Below are 15,915 nucleotides of genomic sequence, written 5' to 3'. Positions count from 1 at the left end.
CCCTTGGGTCATCCCAGCATCTGACCTGTGACAGTCCCGGTATTCCCTCTACTGAGAACTAAGCAGAGCTTGAGCACACGTGTTGTTCATGTTAGGAGCCAGGACTGTGTTCTCAGAGATGCTATCTTTGTGAAAGGTAGTTAAGCTCATTGTATTTATACATTATGCCTCACGGTTTTTATCTAATACTATGAAATTTAAAATATTACCATGCTCAGCTATTTGAAATAAAGAAGCCATATTGAAAACAGCAAAATCCCACATGAGTCACCTGTATAACTTTTCCGGAAAAAAAAATTTTTTTCCTTAGTTATCTCCTCCTTGGATTGATCAAAGGAGACCATTATGAGTTTAGGCCACCACACTCTGTTTTATTGTAGTATAGATAAAAATGTACTTTTTTGAATAGTAAAGATGCTAACAAATTTTTGCTGTTTTCAATACTTTTTTATTTCTAAGATTAATATACAATTACTGATTGTATCATTTCCCCTTCCAGTGCCTTCCTAAGTGCCACACCACCTCCCACCCTGCTCTCTCCCCGTTGATATCAGTGTTTAATTTCTTATGGTACCGACATCTCCATTGTTATGGTGCTAGTTTGGTTTGGTTTGTCTTTTCAGTGGGTACACCTTACTACATGTCTCCAGAGAGAATACATGAAAACGGATACAACTTCAAGTCTGACATCTGGTCTCTTGGCTGTCTGCTCTATGAGGTAGGCACTGTTGATAATTCTATACATTGATACAGTTTCACTTACATTATATATCCAGTATTACAGTTTGCATTTGTTTTCCCGGATGATATTTTGTAGTCAGCTTTTATTGTGCTGAATTAATTCATTAGGCAATGACTAATTGTAATGTCCACATGTTAATTTTTTGTCTGATATATTTTCATTCATTGTTTGACAAAGACTTTATACTAATTTTACTATAATGCTGTTCTCACCATGTGTGTGTAGGGAGAGATAAACATGTAGGAAACTTTTCACTGCCTTGCAGGAGACTAATGCCATGGATTTGAGACATGAAAACATTTGTGTTTATCAGTATTTTGTTTCCTATTTACTCAGGCAAAATGCATCTTTAAGGATGGCTTGGAAATAGTTAAGCCTTGCAGGCTCTCACTTAAGCTTGGGAATTCTGTTCTTAGCACAGGAGGATGGAGTCCCATAGCATGGTTCTCTGTTTATGTAGTGATGTAGTCTTGTATCTGGAGAAAAGGGCACCTAAGTAACACAGTCTCCATCATCCTCCAGAGCAGCGACATTGACAGTAACCCAAGGTAGTGACTCCTAAGACAGAATTTTAATTGTTTGACAGGAAAATGCAGAGTCAAAGATGCTAATTAAAAATCAGTCAGCATCTGAGTAAGTCTTATTGAATTGAAAGAAACACAATACCTGGAATTATTTTTTGTGTGTGTTTCAAGAAAGAAGTCTAAAGTTTGTGTCTGTCTGTTGGGCTCTTCTGACTGGTTACAGATTCCTCAGCTTAGGGCAAGTGACCCTTCTGGTTTTGTGCTTTCTCTGGTGACCGAGGACTCCTCAAAGGGTATAACGTGCCCTTATGTGCACTCACCAGTTTGGACTCTGAATACTATGAGCCAGTGATGTGGCAGAACATGGTCAGTTGTGTGTCCGTGGGATGATGAGGGACCCACGTTGCTTGTGTATCTTTATGTGTCCATGGGGTGACAAGAAGTTTGGCTTATTCTGAATTCTGACGATGCTTTTTGGGGGGCAATGTTGATAAGAATTGACTTGATAGTATTACTGCTGTAATATTTAAAAGTTAACCATGCCATATGTTTAAAAAAAATGTTTTTAACCAGGTGAGGCAACATTAGAGTCATTCAGGCTATATCAAAGAAATGTTTTTCCTTTAAACAACCTAAAAGTAGATAGGAAATGTCTTTCTAATAATGAGATTAAAGTTAGCCATGACAGTAGAAAAGCTGAGTTGACATAGTGTTAGAAGAAGTTTATTTAATTCTTACAATCTTGTATCAAAATCAAAACAGTTATCTACATTGTACAATTTTATTTGAGAGACAGGATCTGTTTTTATGTATGCTCAACATGGTCACCAAAATGCGAGCTCTCTCTGAACATTTCCATGGCCTCAAGCTTTGCATGTTGTGCTAATTTCAAGTTCAGGTGCTAATCATGTTCATGGTGGGATCCCTTTCAGTGCATTTTCTCAAATCCTTAATGCAGGAGTTGAGAACTTTTAAAAAGATTGGATCTATCATTTTTGGTAGATTATGATAGGAAAAAAAAAAACCTCTATTGGGTGCTACAAACAATTTTGAAAAACTAAACTACACTAAAAAATAATTGATAAAATATTGAATATGAAGATAGATTTAGTGCAATTTACCTTTTCAAAATTGTCTATAGCACCCAATAGAGGGTGTTTTTTTTCCCCCTGTCATAATCCACCAAGAAATTACTCGTAACAATGAAGGAGTAGGAAGCCCTTTTTTAGAACGTATTTGAAACTCGGGAAATTAGACTTTCAAATATTCCCGAAACCTTTGAAAAAACTGGGAGTGCGGTTTTAATTGATATGCAACAAAGTAGACTTTACTAATTAAAATCAAGATGCTGAGCTTGGCTACATGGACCTTTACATGGAAAAGTGGGTTTTACACATTTCCTTTATTGTTCACTGCGGCAATTGCATCCTTACAGGGTTGTAGGTTGGTGGCTTACAGTTCAAAAAAAAAGAGAGCTGCCACCAGCCCCGAAGACAGACAGTGGGCTTTCGTCCCTCAGACACCCCCAGAATACTAATGAGGAAAGTCAGACCCTGGAGGTCAGGGAGCGAGTCAATCATCCTAGCGATCGTCTCAGTGTGGAGGATCAAATTAGCCTGAAAAATTCAGCTGCTGGGAGGAGAGGGCGAGCAGCTGTCAGGGGCAGCGCCGAGATGCACTAATGAACCAGATGAATAGTGCAAAAGCTTGAAAATAAAAACAGGACAGTTGACATTTTTCATCTGTCAAAGCAGGAGATGCATGAAAATATACTATTCCTGTTTAACTCCTTAGGGGACATTCAGATTTTTTTTTTAACACTCTGCAGTATTGAGACAAAAGTAATATAATGAACTCCTAGTGTATGATAGAGAATGAATGTACATTTACTTAAGTCTTACAAAGGTGGGGAGACAGTAGCTTATATCTACGGTCTATTTTTAAGGTGGCATATTTAACATTTGATTTTTATCATATAGTGTCCCTGCATTTTAAATTTAAACCTTGTTTATGATGGTAAATCCTGCATTAGAAATTCCTGCTCAGTGGTGTGTGTTTAGGGCATTCAAGTCCTTATTTACTTTATGTCGTCATGGAGAACTATTCCCAAGGTTGTTGTATGTGTGGGTGTGTGGAGGTTTAATATAAAGTATACGCTAGGTAAAACTGTATGTAGCTGCTTTCTAGGTGGGATTTCCAATCCTGTCCCCGCCTGGCTGAGGCTCTGAAGGAGTTAACACCCTGTCTGGAGCACACGAGACAGATGAGAGCCATTTTCAGCTTGTCCTGTCCCCACTGACGCTCTCTGAGTAGCACAGCATGGACCAGCGTGTTTCACACACACTCTGCCTGTCTGGGGAATGTACACATTGTCCTTCCAAAATCAAACTTATTAGCACATGTAGAAAAGGGTGACTGACTTTGGGGCAGCCTGGCACTCCGTGTTGTATTCTTGCGGCTGCGGCTCAGAGATTGAGGTTTTTGAACAGGATGCGAACATTTTAAATTGAATTTTTAGTTTGTAACCTTGCTTACCAAGTAGTTGCTTGCGCTTTTAAATGTCAAGTTAGAACCTTGTCTTCAAATGCATTTCAATTCAGTAATGTCTCTTTTAAAGTGGTCTACCCTCCAAGTTATGTTTTTCTGCATAAAAGTCACCTTTGGATACCTTGAATTGCATCTTGGAACTATGAAAATTTTTCAGCACGTTTAATGTTTCTTGAGACATTAGCAAAAGAAAGTTATGATTTAAACTATTTAAAGATCAGCTACAATATTTAAAAAGTCTCTTCTCTGTTAAGATAACCTTTTTCCTAAATAGTGTCCTATGAAGGATGAATGGCATGCATTCTAGTCCCTAAGTCCTTGCTAAATTTAATGTAGTTTTATGTCAGTTTTTTGTTATATTGGACCATTGCATAGTTGAACCATTCCCTATGATATCTGTTTTGTCATGATATGCTAGTTGTTTTTAATAGCTATGAACACACACACACAAATATCTTCCATTTCTTAGTATTGTTTTATGTTGTATGAGACATATCAGCTATTTCTCTTTAGGAATTTTAAATGTTACAAAAATAAAATTGTTTCAAAAATAAAATTAATATTTTTAGCATTTAATAATAGAAAATGATAATCATAAAAATCAATATTCTTACATAATTTTATTCAAGGTATTTATAATTATTTTCTACTCCAGTGTCCTATACCTGAAGAAGTCACCTTTAAAGTTGCTTTGTAAGTACATCAGTTTCACTGTGAGTGTTTTACAGATGGCTGCATTGCAGAGTCCTTTCTATGGTGACAAAATGAATTTATACTCTCTGTGTAAGAAGATAGAGCAATGTGACTACCCGCCTCTCCCGTCAGATCACTACTCAGAGGAGGTAAGTGATCTCCAGCCCAGAGGCTCGTTCATTTTGTTAACTAAGGAATCTTCCCTCCTTCAGAATACAGATGAACGGTACAGGTGGCGGGAAGAGCGCCTTTCATTGTTTCCGTTCTCTCAGAGACTTGCCGTGTGATTACTATAACAACTCGTGTGATTCCCACTGCAGAATGGAGCACAACACAGCGTGTGCAAGAGCCATAGGTGGTTGGCTCTCCTTATGTGGAGTCCAGCCATCGAAGGGAAAAAGGGCTGTTGTGAGTGGCGGCAGGCTGAGTCCTCAGTCCCGACCTCTCAAACATGAAAGCTGACTGAGGTAGAACTTCCTCCTCACGCTTTCCCAAGTCTGAACTGTGTACCTATCAGCCGCCTGCTCTAAACTTGTCCTTTCTTACTTCTTCTCCTTGGGCGGTACCTGTCTTATCACCCCCATCACTGCTTCCACCAGATTCTTCCGGGTAAGGGTTTTAAGGTTACCACTGTAGACATGTTTGTAAAATACATTGGATAGGACTGGCAATTTTCAAAGACTTTGAGATCTGAATTCTTGCTTGCCTTGCTAATGCAGTGGAATGAGTTGTTTTGGCACTTACCCAACATCCAGCTTTTCATTAGACAGGATCTTCCATTTTTATCCTAATACATCACGATTATTTGAGGGGGTCGAGTAGGATGAGCAAACAAAGGCTCTTTGGGGACTTCTCATCTGGGACCTACCCGGAGAAGCAGTAAAAAGCCTTGGACATCTCATCTCACGAGCAACAGATATTTTTGCCCCAGGAAAATGGAAAGGAGCAAAGGAAAGATATAGAACAGTTATGGTGTTCACTTATTAAGTAATCTTGGCATACTTTCTATTGTGAAATGAATAGCATCTGGTCTTAGTGTTGGACAAGGAAATTTAAGTCCATATAGCTTGAATAATAAACATCTAAAGATTTTGTTAACTGTATGTGGGTCATGTGTGTTCCTAGGATATAATCAGTACCCACTCATCTAATAGTTTTGATACTGATAGCGAATGATGCCTCCCTGTTTGCCTCGTGCCACTGTATTTAGATAATTAGAATCTGCTCTCCGGAAGCAATGATGATAATGCTCTTATGTTAGCCATCTTTAATTACTATTTTGGGTATGGAATATAAATACGGCATTTCACAAACCCAACTTCAGAACCGTAGGCCTCAAAATACAGTAGAGTGTGAACAATAATGCAAAACGATAGCGAGAATGTCAGGGGCCGTTCTTTGTTGTGTCATTCACGCTGTCTTCTTCTTTCCGAAGCCCATGAATATTTCACATATCTGCATCCTCATCCCCTATTCTTCTTGACTAATTTTCAGACTGTCTGAATTTGCATTTCACATGGTAGCTGATTAGGAGATGCCGAGTGCAGCGGCGAAGCCTCAGCAGGCGGTTACCATGGTGACCTTCAGCAGGATTTTAATGATGATACCACTAGTGGTTCGTTGAAGTCGGCCTGCCTGCAGGGCTACTTCACTGCAGCTAAGTGTGAAGTTGGATATGCGGCTTCTCAGCCAAGGGGCAAATATCAAAGTCTGGCCCAGATAGAAGGTCTTCAAGTTGGGAAAGGAAAATAGATTCCACTTTTTACTTCACTCTCTATAGTTACCATTTCCAAAAAGGGCAATAAAGCAAAACATGCTATATGGTGCATCTTCCCAAAGAGACACGGCAGTTTCTGGTATTGGCGAAGTCTCTTGTTATGCCCCGATGAAACAAGAGGCTGCAGAAAATAATTCTTAAGAAACAAATTTGAAAAGCATGCAGTCTATTTAACAAATGGTGCTTTAGTCTGATGAAAACATGAAGAGTTCTATAAGACTTTGAAATGCTGATGGTGTTAATAAATATTTGCCCTTTCTAATTAGGAACGCAGTTTGTATATAAACAGATTCCTCCATATCTGTGGTAGCAGCAGAATCCCACACAACTTTCATGCTTCCATAATGATATCAGTGATGTCTCCGTGCTTAGGATCAAGACTCTTTAATAGTTTAAAAACCCAAATTGGTATTTGCAAAGTTAGCAGAGAATGGGGACCAATGTGATGGTAGATGCCAACTTTAGCACTGTATTTGTATGAAAGACTACATCACTGTGTCTTTTAATAGTTAAAATAGTAGATTTCTGTAAGTGAAAAATAAAAAACAAAATAATAATAATAACCTTCTGAGTATGTTCAGAGCTTTCTAGACTTAATTAGGTACTAATATTTTATTAAGCTTCCTGCCCACAGAAGATTTAAAAAGGGACACTTCATAGCACATTATTTGTCAGCCTGCCTCAGCAATTGGATTTGTAAGGAAAATAACCAGATTTCTAAATACAATCATCACTTTTAAGTTAAAAAAAAAAAAAACACTCAAGAGCTTTAAAAAGAATGGGAATTTTGCCCATGATAATCTCCTACAAGAAAGTTACAGGTTAACATTAAAAACCAAATCAATATGCTTTGGAAATCTTAGTATGTACATCATATCTTTTCTTTTAAAATATGGCATATATACATATAATGTAGATTCTAGATTGAAATATTCCAGCTATACATAGAGGCTCTTGTATATTATAGCCCTTGTTTCTGATGACTTTGTTTTGTATATATTTGGTATTCCTTATTTTTTTATTTTTTCCTGTATCAACCTTATCTGTGTGTGAATAGAGAATTACAATCCTTAAAAACTGGGGCTGAAAACAGCTGCCTTCCCTTCAATAGCTCTCTGTGTAGATTGTCTAGTGGGTGATGACAAAGCCAGGCCTTCTTGGGGATTTGCAGGAACCATAAGCCAAGCGCCTGCGCAGTCTGCCTGCCCTTAGAACTTAATGGTCCTGGACACATCTTCTTTCCCTCACTTTGAGTGTGTGTGCTGCTAGCCATGAATTTTTGTTTTTAAAGGTGCCGCTTCCCCTTTTCCAGCTGCCCTCTTCTCTATATGTTTCCCTAACTCTTCCCTCCCTGCATCTTCCCCTGGTGGTCGTATCTCATGATAGCTGTTCCTTGGAATATGCACCTTCCCCTCTACAAGGTCAAGCATCTCCCGCAACTCTGCTCTTGTCCACATTTCTAAGGCCTAATGAATTTTAAAACTTGGGTGATGGACTAACTGAGGAAGTAAAGGAGTTGGTATAAAAAAAGAGGAAATTTCTAGTGTTATGTGACTCATTTAATAATGTAAATGTTTAGATATGATTGAACCAGACTTCATGTCCCCCCTCCAAAAAAAGAGAGGATTTAGATCATAAAGGCTATAATGGTTGAAGGAGGGGAAGCATGACATCCAACTACAGACATCAGTTGACTAGAAAGAGGAGGGGGGCTATGACTGTCTGTACAAAAGTCACATTCTGTTGAAAAACACTAGTCTAGCTACTGACCTTTTTTTGGTCCATACTGACCAAATCAAGAGATATTCCATGTTTCCACTACTTAAGGAGAGAGAAAGAATGGGAGGAGAGAGAAAGAGACATCACTGTGATCATCTTCATTCCTTAGAGAAGTAGACAGAGATGTAGTTCTCAGTAAATATGTCTGCAGCCCTTCAGTGCTGCCTTAATCCCAGCTTTGATCCTTGCTTCTATTTCTTCTCATGTTTGAGTTCTAAATGTAAACCTGGCTCAATAATAGGAATACTTGTTTGTGTCTCTTTTTATCACACAGTCCTTTACCTGCTAAGTTGTGTGGGCTGAGTTTAAAATTACACCTTAACCCTGGGTACCTTTGGCCTGGTGATTCTCCTAACTTAAACCCTCAAGTAGCTGAGATTAATAGGCCTAGGCCTGGCCTACCAGGCCCAGGTCAGTAATTTTAAACATATCGTGTATAAATAAAATAGAAAATGTATTTTCTAGTTATATTTTGGAAAACTCACTAGCTTCTTAAATAGTCCCTGTCATTTTATGTTAAATGTTAGTCAGTTTTATAGTTCAACATTTAGATCCATTTGCTGTATTGAAAGCAGTTTATTGGAACTACGTCTCATAAAACTATCCTTAGAGATGCGGGCCTGAGGGTTGTTTCCGCTCAAAGCTGGTAGAAAGCGAGCTAAAATCTCTTACCTCAGAGGTGCTCCGGCCTGCTTTGCTCTCACCCTGTCCGGTTATTTTCACCGTCGAAGCAGGACAGTGTGCCTCCTTTGCGTTTGTTCTCTTCTGGCAAGTGAGAGAAGCGATTGCAGGAGAGCAGTGCTGTGTGTTTGCCCCGTCCTTCCTCTCTGGCCTTCCTGGGTTGGCACAGCACTGCAGCCTGGTGCTTCACTCACAAGTTAAGGACTGGCAGGAGAGACCTCTTTTTATTCTTCTTGGGACATCTACACACAAATAAATAGAAGTGGCAAATAAATAGAACGCACACATGAACTCACACGCCAAAATAGCCATTTTTTCAAAGTTTTTAAAATACTCTTGTACCTATTCTTTCTGTGATACATAATCAGCTGTCGTAATATTTTAATTAAATGAAACTGATTTTATGGATTTTATAGGTTATTGGAGAACATGATGCGTTGATAGGGCTTTGGTAAAACTAATGTTGCCTTTTCAACTTACAGAATCACCCTTTTACCAGTATTTTGTTAAAGAACCTAAGGCACAGGCTTTGTCCCAGCTTACATACGATCAGGTAGGCTTGGTGTGTTGAGAACACTGGTGGACTTGAGTTGGGTGGGGGAGGCTCCCTGCCTCCCCCCTGCTTGTGCTGCAGTGAGTTCACAGCCCCAGAAACTGCTCAGGTGTTCACCACAGGCAGCTCCTGAGCTCTGTAGACTTCTCCATTTTACACCCTTTCACTTGCCACCCGCTCTGAAATTCCCTGACTGTATCATGTGGGAGAGCACGCTTGCCCATCTGGCTTATGACCCTGCAGAGGAATGGAGGAGTAAGGGTACTCTGTGGACAGTCTGGACAGCAGCAATAATCCGAGTCTGTAAAGTTCCTACACCAGTGATCAGCTGGGTACTTCCTCTGTGCCACTTCGTCTGTTTCCCACATGCGCACAAAGGAAAGACCATAAATACAAATCTTAGAGAGAAGGGATTTATAAGTTAACATTTACAAAGAATCCTTAGTTTTCAAGACTTGCTTTATGTAACTAAGAGAAAAAGATGAAAGTGTCAGGTAGGCCGTTTCTAGACTTTTTGAAGTTAATGGATGTTTATAAATAATATAAAACATTTATTTTCTTTAGTTTCTAATTCTCAATTGCTAATAGGATTTTTTTAGGAATTTCTTAGGCTTGTTAATGAAAATTAGCCAGTGTTATTTAAATTGTTGCTGGCAAGTTTTTTCCTAATAAATCCTTACAATAACACCAAAATGAATGGCTTTAAAATTTGTGGTACACACACTGTTTTAAGGAGCATTTATTCAAGTGTTTTCACAACCTTTAGAATTATGTAGTCATATTCTAAACAAGACAAAAATATTTACTATAGAGTATGTAGATATTGGATGTGACTATCAGAGTTATGTAATTATTTAAATTGTCATCCAGTGTTATCTCAGAGACTGGGAGCATTTGATTTTCCTTCTTAAACATTGTTTTAGTACATTGCATATTCCTATCACTGTACTGTTTAGCCACTGCGTTAAAGGTTGCTGTGGAAAAGGAGATCTTTAAGCTTTTTTGATTAAACATGTAGATCTCTTTAAGCAGGCCCTTTGTTCACCTGTGCTACTGAAATGACACTGGAGAATTGTTCCTTGCAGACACGGATCCAAAACGGCGCCCTATATTTCACATACCCTGTGGGATCCTATAAAACCATGTAACTTTCTGTAAGACTTTCAGTTTCCAAAGACGCTGAATGGTATCTGATTGCGAAATGCAGACATTACCTCTGTGTAAGATGGCTTTCCTTTTTCTCCACCCCTAAGTCAATCATTAGTGACACTTTGGTGTTCATGCTGGATATGTCTAATCATTTTGTATAAATACCTAAAGCTCCAAATACAGTGGCTGTAATATATTACAGCAACATTGGGGTGCTAAAATGTGTCCTTGGATAGATGGAAATTGGGCATATCTAGGAGGCTGATATAGCATAATTGGTCTCAGAGGGATTAAGATAGGGCTGATAAAGAAACAGTACCAATAGAATTAGTCTTTATTATCCTATTGAGAATAGCGGTGGTGACCTAAAGCTGTAATACACAAAGAGCCTGACTGTTATTACCCCTACGAGGCTGAACTTGAACTGTAATTGGGTTAGCACCCTGAGAACAATGACTCTTGACACTCTCTTTAATATTTCTGGATTTAGGCTGCATGCTTTGACATTTCTTTGGAAATTCATAGATCAAAATATATTAATGGTTTATCTACTAAATTTGAAAACTACGTTAATTTTATAATTCTTTACAAATATTATATAGAAATCACTTCATTAGCTTTTAGTATCTCTGAAGCATATGAAAAGGCTAAGTGGTCATACCTTTTTGGCATTTTACATTAAAAGCTATAACATACAGATATTTCTAAAAAGATATAAAACATGAGAAATAAACTATGATTTAAAAAAGAGTATCTTTTGGTTCACATTAGCTGTCCTTGCTGTTGTCAGTGTTATACTTTAGATACTGATAGGTAAAAACTGGATAACTCTCTGCTTCCACAAACACATTTTTATGCAAATGAATACCTAGTGGTCTTAGACATGAAAACTTATCATAAAACAATAGAGATAGCAAACGTGACTTCATTGTCTTGACATTTTCCTTTAACATGGTTAAAAACATAGCAGCTACTGTCATTGCAAAATACTGGCTAGTTGTTAAAAAGAATTTCACAATAACTTGCTTTCTTTCAAAGGGCTAGAGAAACATTTTAAAAAGAAAATACTAAGGCAGCCAGCCTTTAGTCTCAGAACTCAGGTGGCAGAGGTAGGAAAATTGCTGCAAGCTAGTGGACAGCCAGAACTATGTAGGAAAATCTTTTCTTCACACACACACACACACACACACACACACACACACACACACCCCGAAGATTGAGGTCTTGAATTTAATTATCTTATTTTGATGTTTCACATCTGACTTTATTTGGTGTCACTTCTTTTTATGGGGGCATTGTATAAGGTCTTCTGTACCCCTTTCACTGAAGACCTTATTTCTAATGAGGCCCTTACATGAGGGTTTCATCCCGGTCTCCCCAGTACTGAGAATCGAAGGTCTTATGCCTGTTAGGCAAGTGCTCTCCAGCCCGCTGTGTTTAAATTTAGAATCTAATGATAAAATTGCTCTGAATTGAAATCCACGTTCCTTTTGGGAGGGAGTTACTGCCAGTTTCATGGATGGGTTATTTATTTAAAAAAAAAAACCCACTGAAATTGTAATTCAAGCTGTCATGCTAGGTCAATAATATTCAACTGAACATGTTTGTGTCAACACTTAAGATTGTCTTCAGGATAAAGTGACTCTGATTTTCTCTACAAAATGCTCGACACAATGGACTGGTTTCTGTTTTGATCCAAATTGTCCTATGAACTGTGAATGCAGGGGGCCATTAAAGTTAGAGCCTCATTGTGCTGTCTAGTTTTATATCAGCTTGATACAAGCTAGAGTCATCTGAAAGAGGGAACCTCAATAGAGAAAATGCCTCCCAATCTGCCTGTAGGGCACTTTCTTAACTAGTGATTGATGGGGGAAGGCCCAGTCCATTATCAGCTGGGCCATCCCTGGGCTGGTGGTCCTCAGTGTTCTATAAGAAAGCAGGCTGAGCAAGCCACGAGGAGCAAACCAGTAAGCAGCATCCCTCCATGGTCTCTGCTCCATCAGCTCCTGCCACCAAGTTCCTGCACTATTTCATTTCCTGGCCTGGCTTCAGTCAAGGGCTACAATGTGGAAGAGTAAGCCAAATGAACCATTTCTTCCCCAACTTGCTTTGGTCAAAGGGTTTTCATTGCTGTGATGAAACACCAACTTGTAATGGCTGTTCTTGCTAACTGTCTTCTGAGAACAGCCGACAGTCTGCCTGTCACTATCTGAAAGGCCATCCCACCCTTGCTCAGAGGTAGTTGTGGAGAAACCTGTAGACCAAGTTATAATTTTTCTATGACAGCAAGAGTTCTTAAAAGCCTGTGCCTGAAATGAGGGTGTTTCAATTCAAATCTACATCCTGCCTTTATGATTTTGGACCATTGCTGCTTTGCAAAATGGCACCACATTGGTAGTTGTCCTGTAGCATGGTTAGGAAGATTTGAGTTTGTTAAATCATACAAAAATACATAGCAAAATACACTTACAACATTTCATTCATAAGTATATTGAGGCCTGAGAATTCCATATTTTACATATCTGTTGGTGACAATTCTGTCAGTGATTCCACTGGCAAAAAAACTCTTTGACAGTTTTCTTAACTGGTGGAGATTGAACTTACAAAAGGGGAGGGAAAAGCAAACACTTTGTTCTGCATTGTCTTCATCTACGGTGGCCTCTGGAGTCCTCCAGGCTGTCCCTATATGAATGTCATCTGGACAATGTACTGCTCAGCGGCCCCCTCAAGCTCCCACCTCTGTTTCTCCCGGTTGCTAGTCCTTGCTCCTCTGGAGTGCTCCAGTTCAGTGTCGTCGCCTTCAGCTGTGCTTGTGTTCTGTTCCCCCTCTGATTTTGGCTGATTCTCTTCGTGCTGTAAGGGCTGGCCATTTGTTGTTTATTGGTTATAAAGTGCACCCTGTTCTGAAGTTCTCTGCCAGACAGGTGGCTTCTGAATTAGCTTGTACAGCGTGGCAGTGTTAAAAAGTAAATTTTTATTCTGCCCACTGATATTTTGGTTGAATATGATGAGTTTTTGTAACCTAGTTACCATTTCCTGTCACCTCTTCTGTTTCCTTTCTCATTCTTATTTTTTGACAGCTTGGTAACCTTATAGGACACGCTGTCTTTTTTAACATGAGAATCATCATCTAAGGGCTTTCCCTACACTTTCTGCATTGTACATAACTGGGTACATTTGACTTCAACTGGTAACATACTAGCCTTTCTTTTATTAAATTAACATAATAAAATGTCTTATATGTTGCCAAATTATTTAATCACTTTCAATACCACTCCACGTTCTTTTAAAAGGAACATAAGTTGATATTTTCGCACCTTTTCAAGGGATATATATAACAAATTCCACATCCAGCATTGTGATTTCCAAATATGGCCGAAGCTAAATCATTGTATTTTCTTCTGATAGCATTGGCTAATTAAGGACTGGAAATGGGTCAGCATTTCTGATGATCAGCTCTAGTCTCACTATTTAACAGGGAGAGAAATAAACTTGCAGAGGCAGAGTACAGGGCACAAGGCTCCTTCAGCAAGGCTGCTTGCCGCCTCCCTCCCTTGCCTCCTTCACGTTGCCTGACCCCACATCTGCCAGTTTGGCCCACAGAGTTTATTGGTATCTCTGCCATGAAGGACATGAAGAAAGTCAAGGATTTAATGTCTCACTAAGTGCTCGCTAATGTGCATGCCAGAAAGTTTTCGACATATCTAAATTACTCCTAACAACAACAGGTACAGGGCAAAAAGGTCCGAGTATGAAGATGCTGTATGCTGTTACTGAGTATGAAGATGCTGTGTGCAATTTCTGAGTATGAAGGTGCTGTGTGCGATTTCTGAGTATGAAGGTGCTGTGTGCAATTTCTGAGTATGAAGGTGCTTTGTACGATTTCTGAATATGAAGATGCTGTATGCTATGACTGAGTACGAAGATGCTGTATGCTATGACTGAGTACGAAGATGCTGTATGCTATGACTGAGTACGAAGATGCTGTATGCTGTTACTGAGTACGAAGATGCTGTATGATATTACTGAGTATGAAGATTGTGTATGAAGATTCTGTATGATATTAGTAAGAAGATGCTGTATGCTATTTCTGAGTATGAAGGTGCTGTATGCTATTTCTGAGTACGAAGATGCTGTATGCTATTACTGAGTAGGAAGATGCTGTATGCTATTACTGAGTAGGAAGATGCTGTATGCTATTACTGAGTAGGAAAATGCAGTATGCTATTACTGAGTATGAAGGTACTGTATGAAGGTACTGTGTGCTATGACTGAGTACAAAGATGCCGTATCCTATGACTGAATACAAAGATGCTGTATGCTGTTACAAGTAGACACCTAATTTGCCAAACAAAGGTCATTGGAATTGAATAAAATCTAATATTCTTATTAATAGATCTGGAAAGAAAGGTCTCTTAACCTATGGGGATTTTTTTCCCCTAGTATATAGACAGATCTCAAGTCTCTCCTTTATAAAGTAGGAACATTTAAATACTACTTCACAGAGTTCAGAATTGGAGTCATATTTATACTTTATCTTGCTGATGATTTATATAATAGAAAATAAACTAAGACTAAAATACATATTTTATACAAAATAATTCATTATAAGTGTATCTAACACAAACATATTCTCATCTCCTTTTATGAAAGTATAGGCTTGCTAAAACTAATATATTAACTTTTAGATCAGGTACTTGTGTACATACCTACAGTTAACTTAGAAGCCCTCTACAGAACTATTCAGAATTGCTTTGTTCAAAATTAGGCAGCTGATTTTAAGTTTTGTTTTGTCTCTTCAGCTACGACAGCTAGTTAATATCTGCATCAACCCAGACCCGGAGAAGCGACCAGACATCACCTACGTGTATGACGTAGCAAAGAGGATGCATGCATGTACCGCGAGCAGCTAAACTGCAGAATCATGAAGAAGGCAACCAGAATAACTTAAAAGTATTTTTTTGTGCAAATCATACCTCCCTGTTTTTGTCTGGGTGTTACGATTAAATGTCAGAGCTCATGTGCTTTTAATCCTTAACCAGTTTTCAAATAAGCTTCCTTTTCTACCAGGCTCGATCTCCTCGCAAATCCACAAGACTTTGGGATACTCAGATTTCATTAAGAGAGCAAGTACAACAAGAGTTTTTAAATTACTTAAGGTTTGAGGATCGTTTGAAGTTTTCTGCTGAGAAATTGTGTTTGTAGATCACTAGTGCCAAACGGTGAATAAACATGTTGGCACACATCAGGAATGCAGGACCTGAGGAACAGACCCGGGCGTTGACTTGTTTGCTTTAAGTCACTATGGACATTGCAGTAGACACAATTGTGAATTTACGTGATTTTTTTTTAAGTTTGAAGTATGTGCTTTAGTTCTTAGCATTATAGTTTTTAAAATATAATTATGATAAATGCAGACAAACTATTTGAGAAACATAAAATTCTTAGTTTATACGTTAAAATGCAACTA

At 38.6% G+C, this 15,915-nt stretch overlaps 1 protein-coding gene across 2 annotated transcripts in view; it reads left to right on the top strand.

Annotated features, from left to right (window-relative positions):
• The window catches only part of Nek7 (NIMA related kinase 7), a 128,103-nt gene extending 112,638 nt beyond the window's left edge, over positions 1–15,465 (top strand). For both annotated transcript variants that reach the window (XM_041648511.1, XM_041648512.1), the window contains exons 8-10: positions 624–718; positions 4,542–4,655; positions 15,248–15,465. In XM_041648511.1, coding sequence (XP_041504445.1) covers positions 624–718; positions 4,542–4,655; positions 15,248–15,358 — 320 coding nt within the window. In that variant the 3' untranslated portion in view covers positions 15,359–15,465. The remainder of the gene's footprint in view (positions 1–623; positions 719–4,541; positions 4,656–15,247) is intronic.
• Positions 15,466–15,915: the final 450 nt, after the last annotated feature.

The sequence above is a fragment of the Microtus oregoni genome, unplaced genomic scaffold, assembly GCF_018167655.1.
Source record: "Microtus oregoni isolate MIOR12 unplaced genomic scaffold, Mior012 000003F_ref0000135, whole genome shotgun sequence".
Lineage (NCBI taxonomy): Eukaryota > Metazoa > Chordata > Mammalia > Rodentia > Cricetidae > Microtus > Microtus oregoni.
The sequence above is the reverse complement of the archived record's forward strand: the minus strand, read 5'-3'. Positions and strand labels throughout refer to the sequence as shown.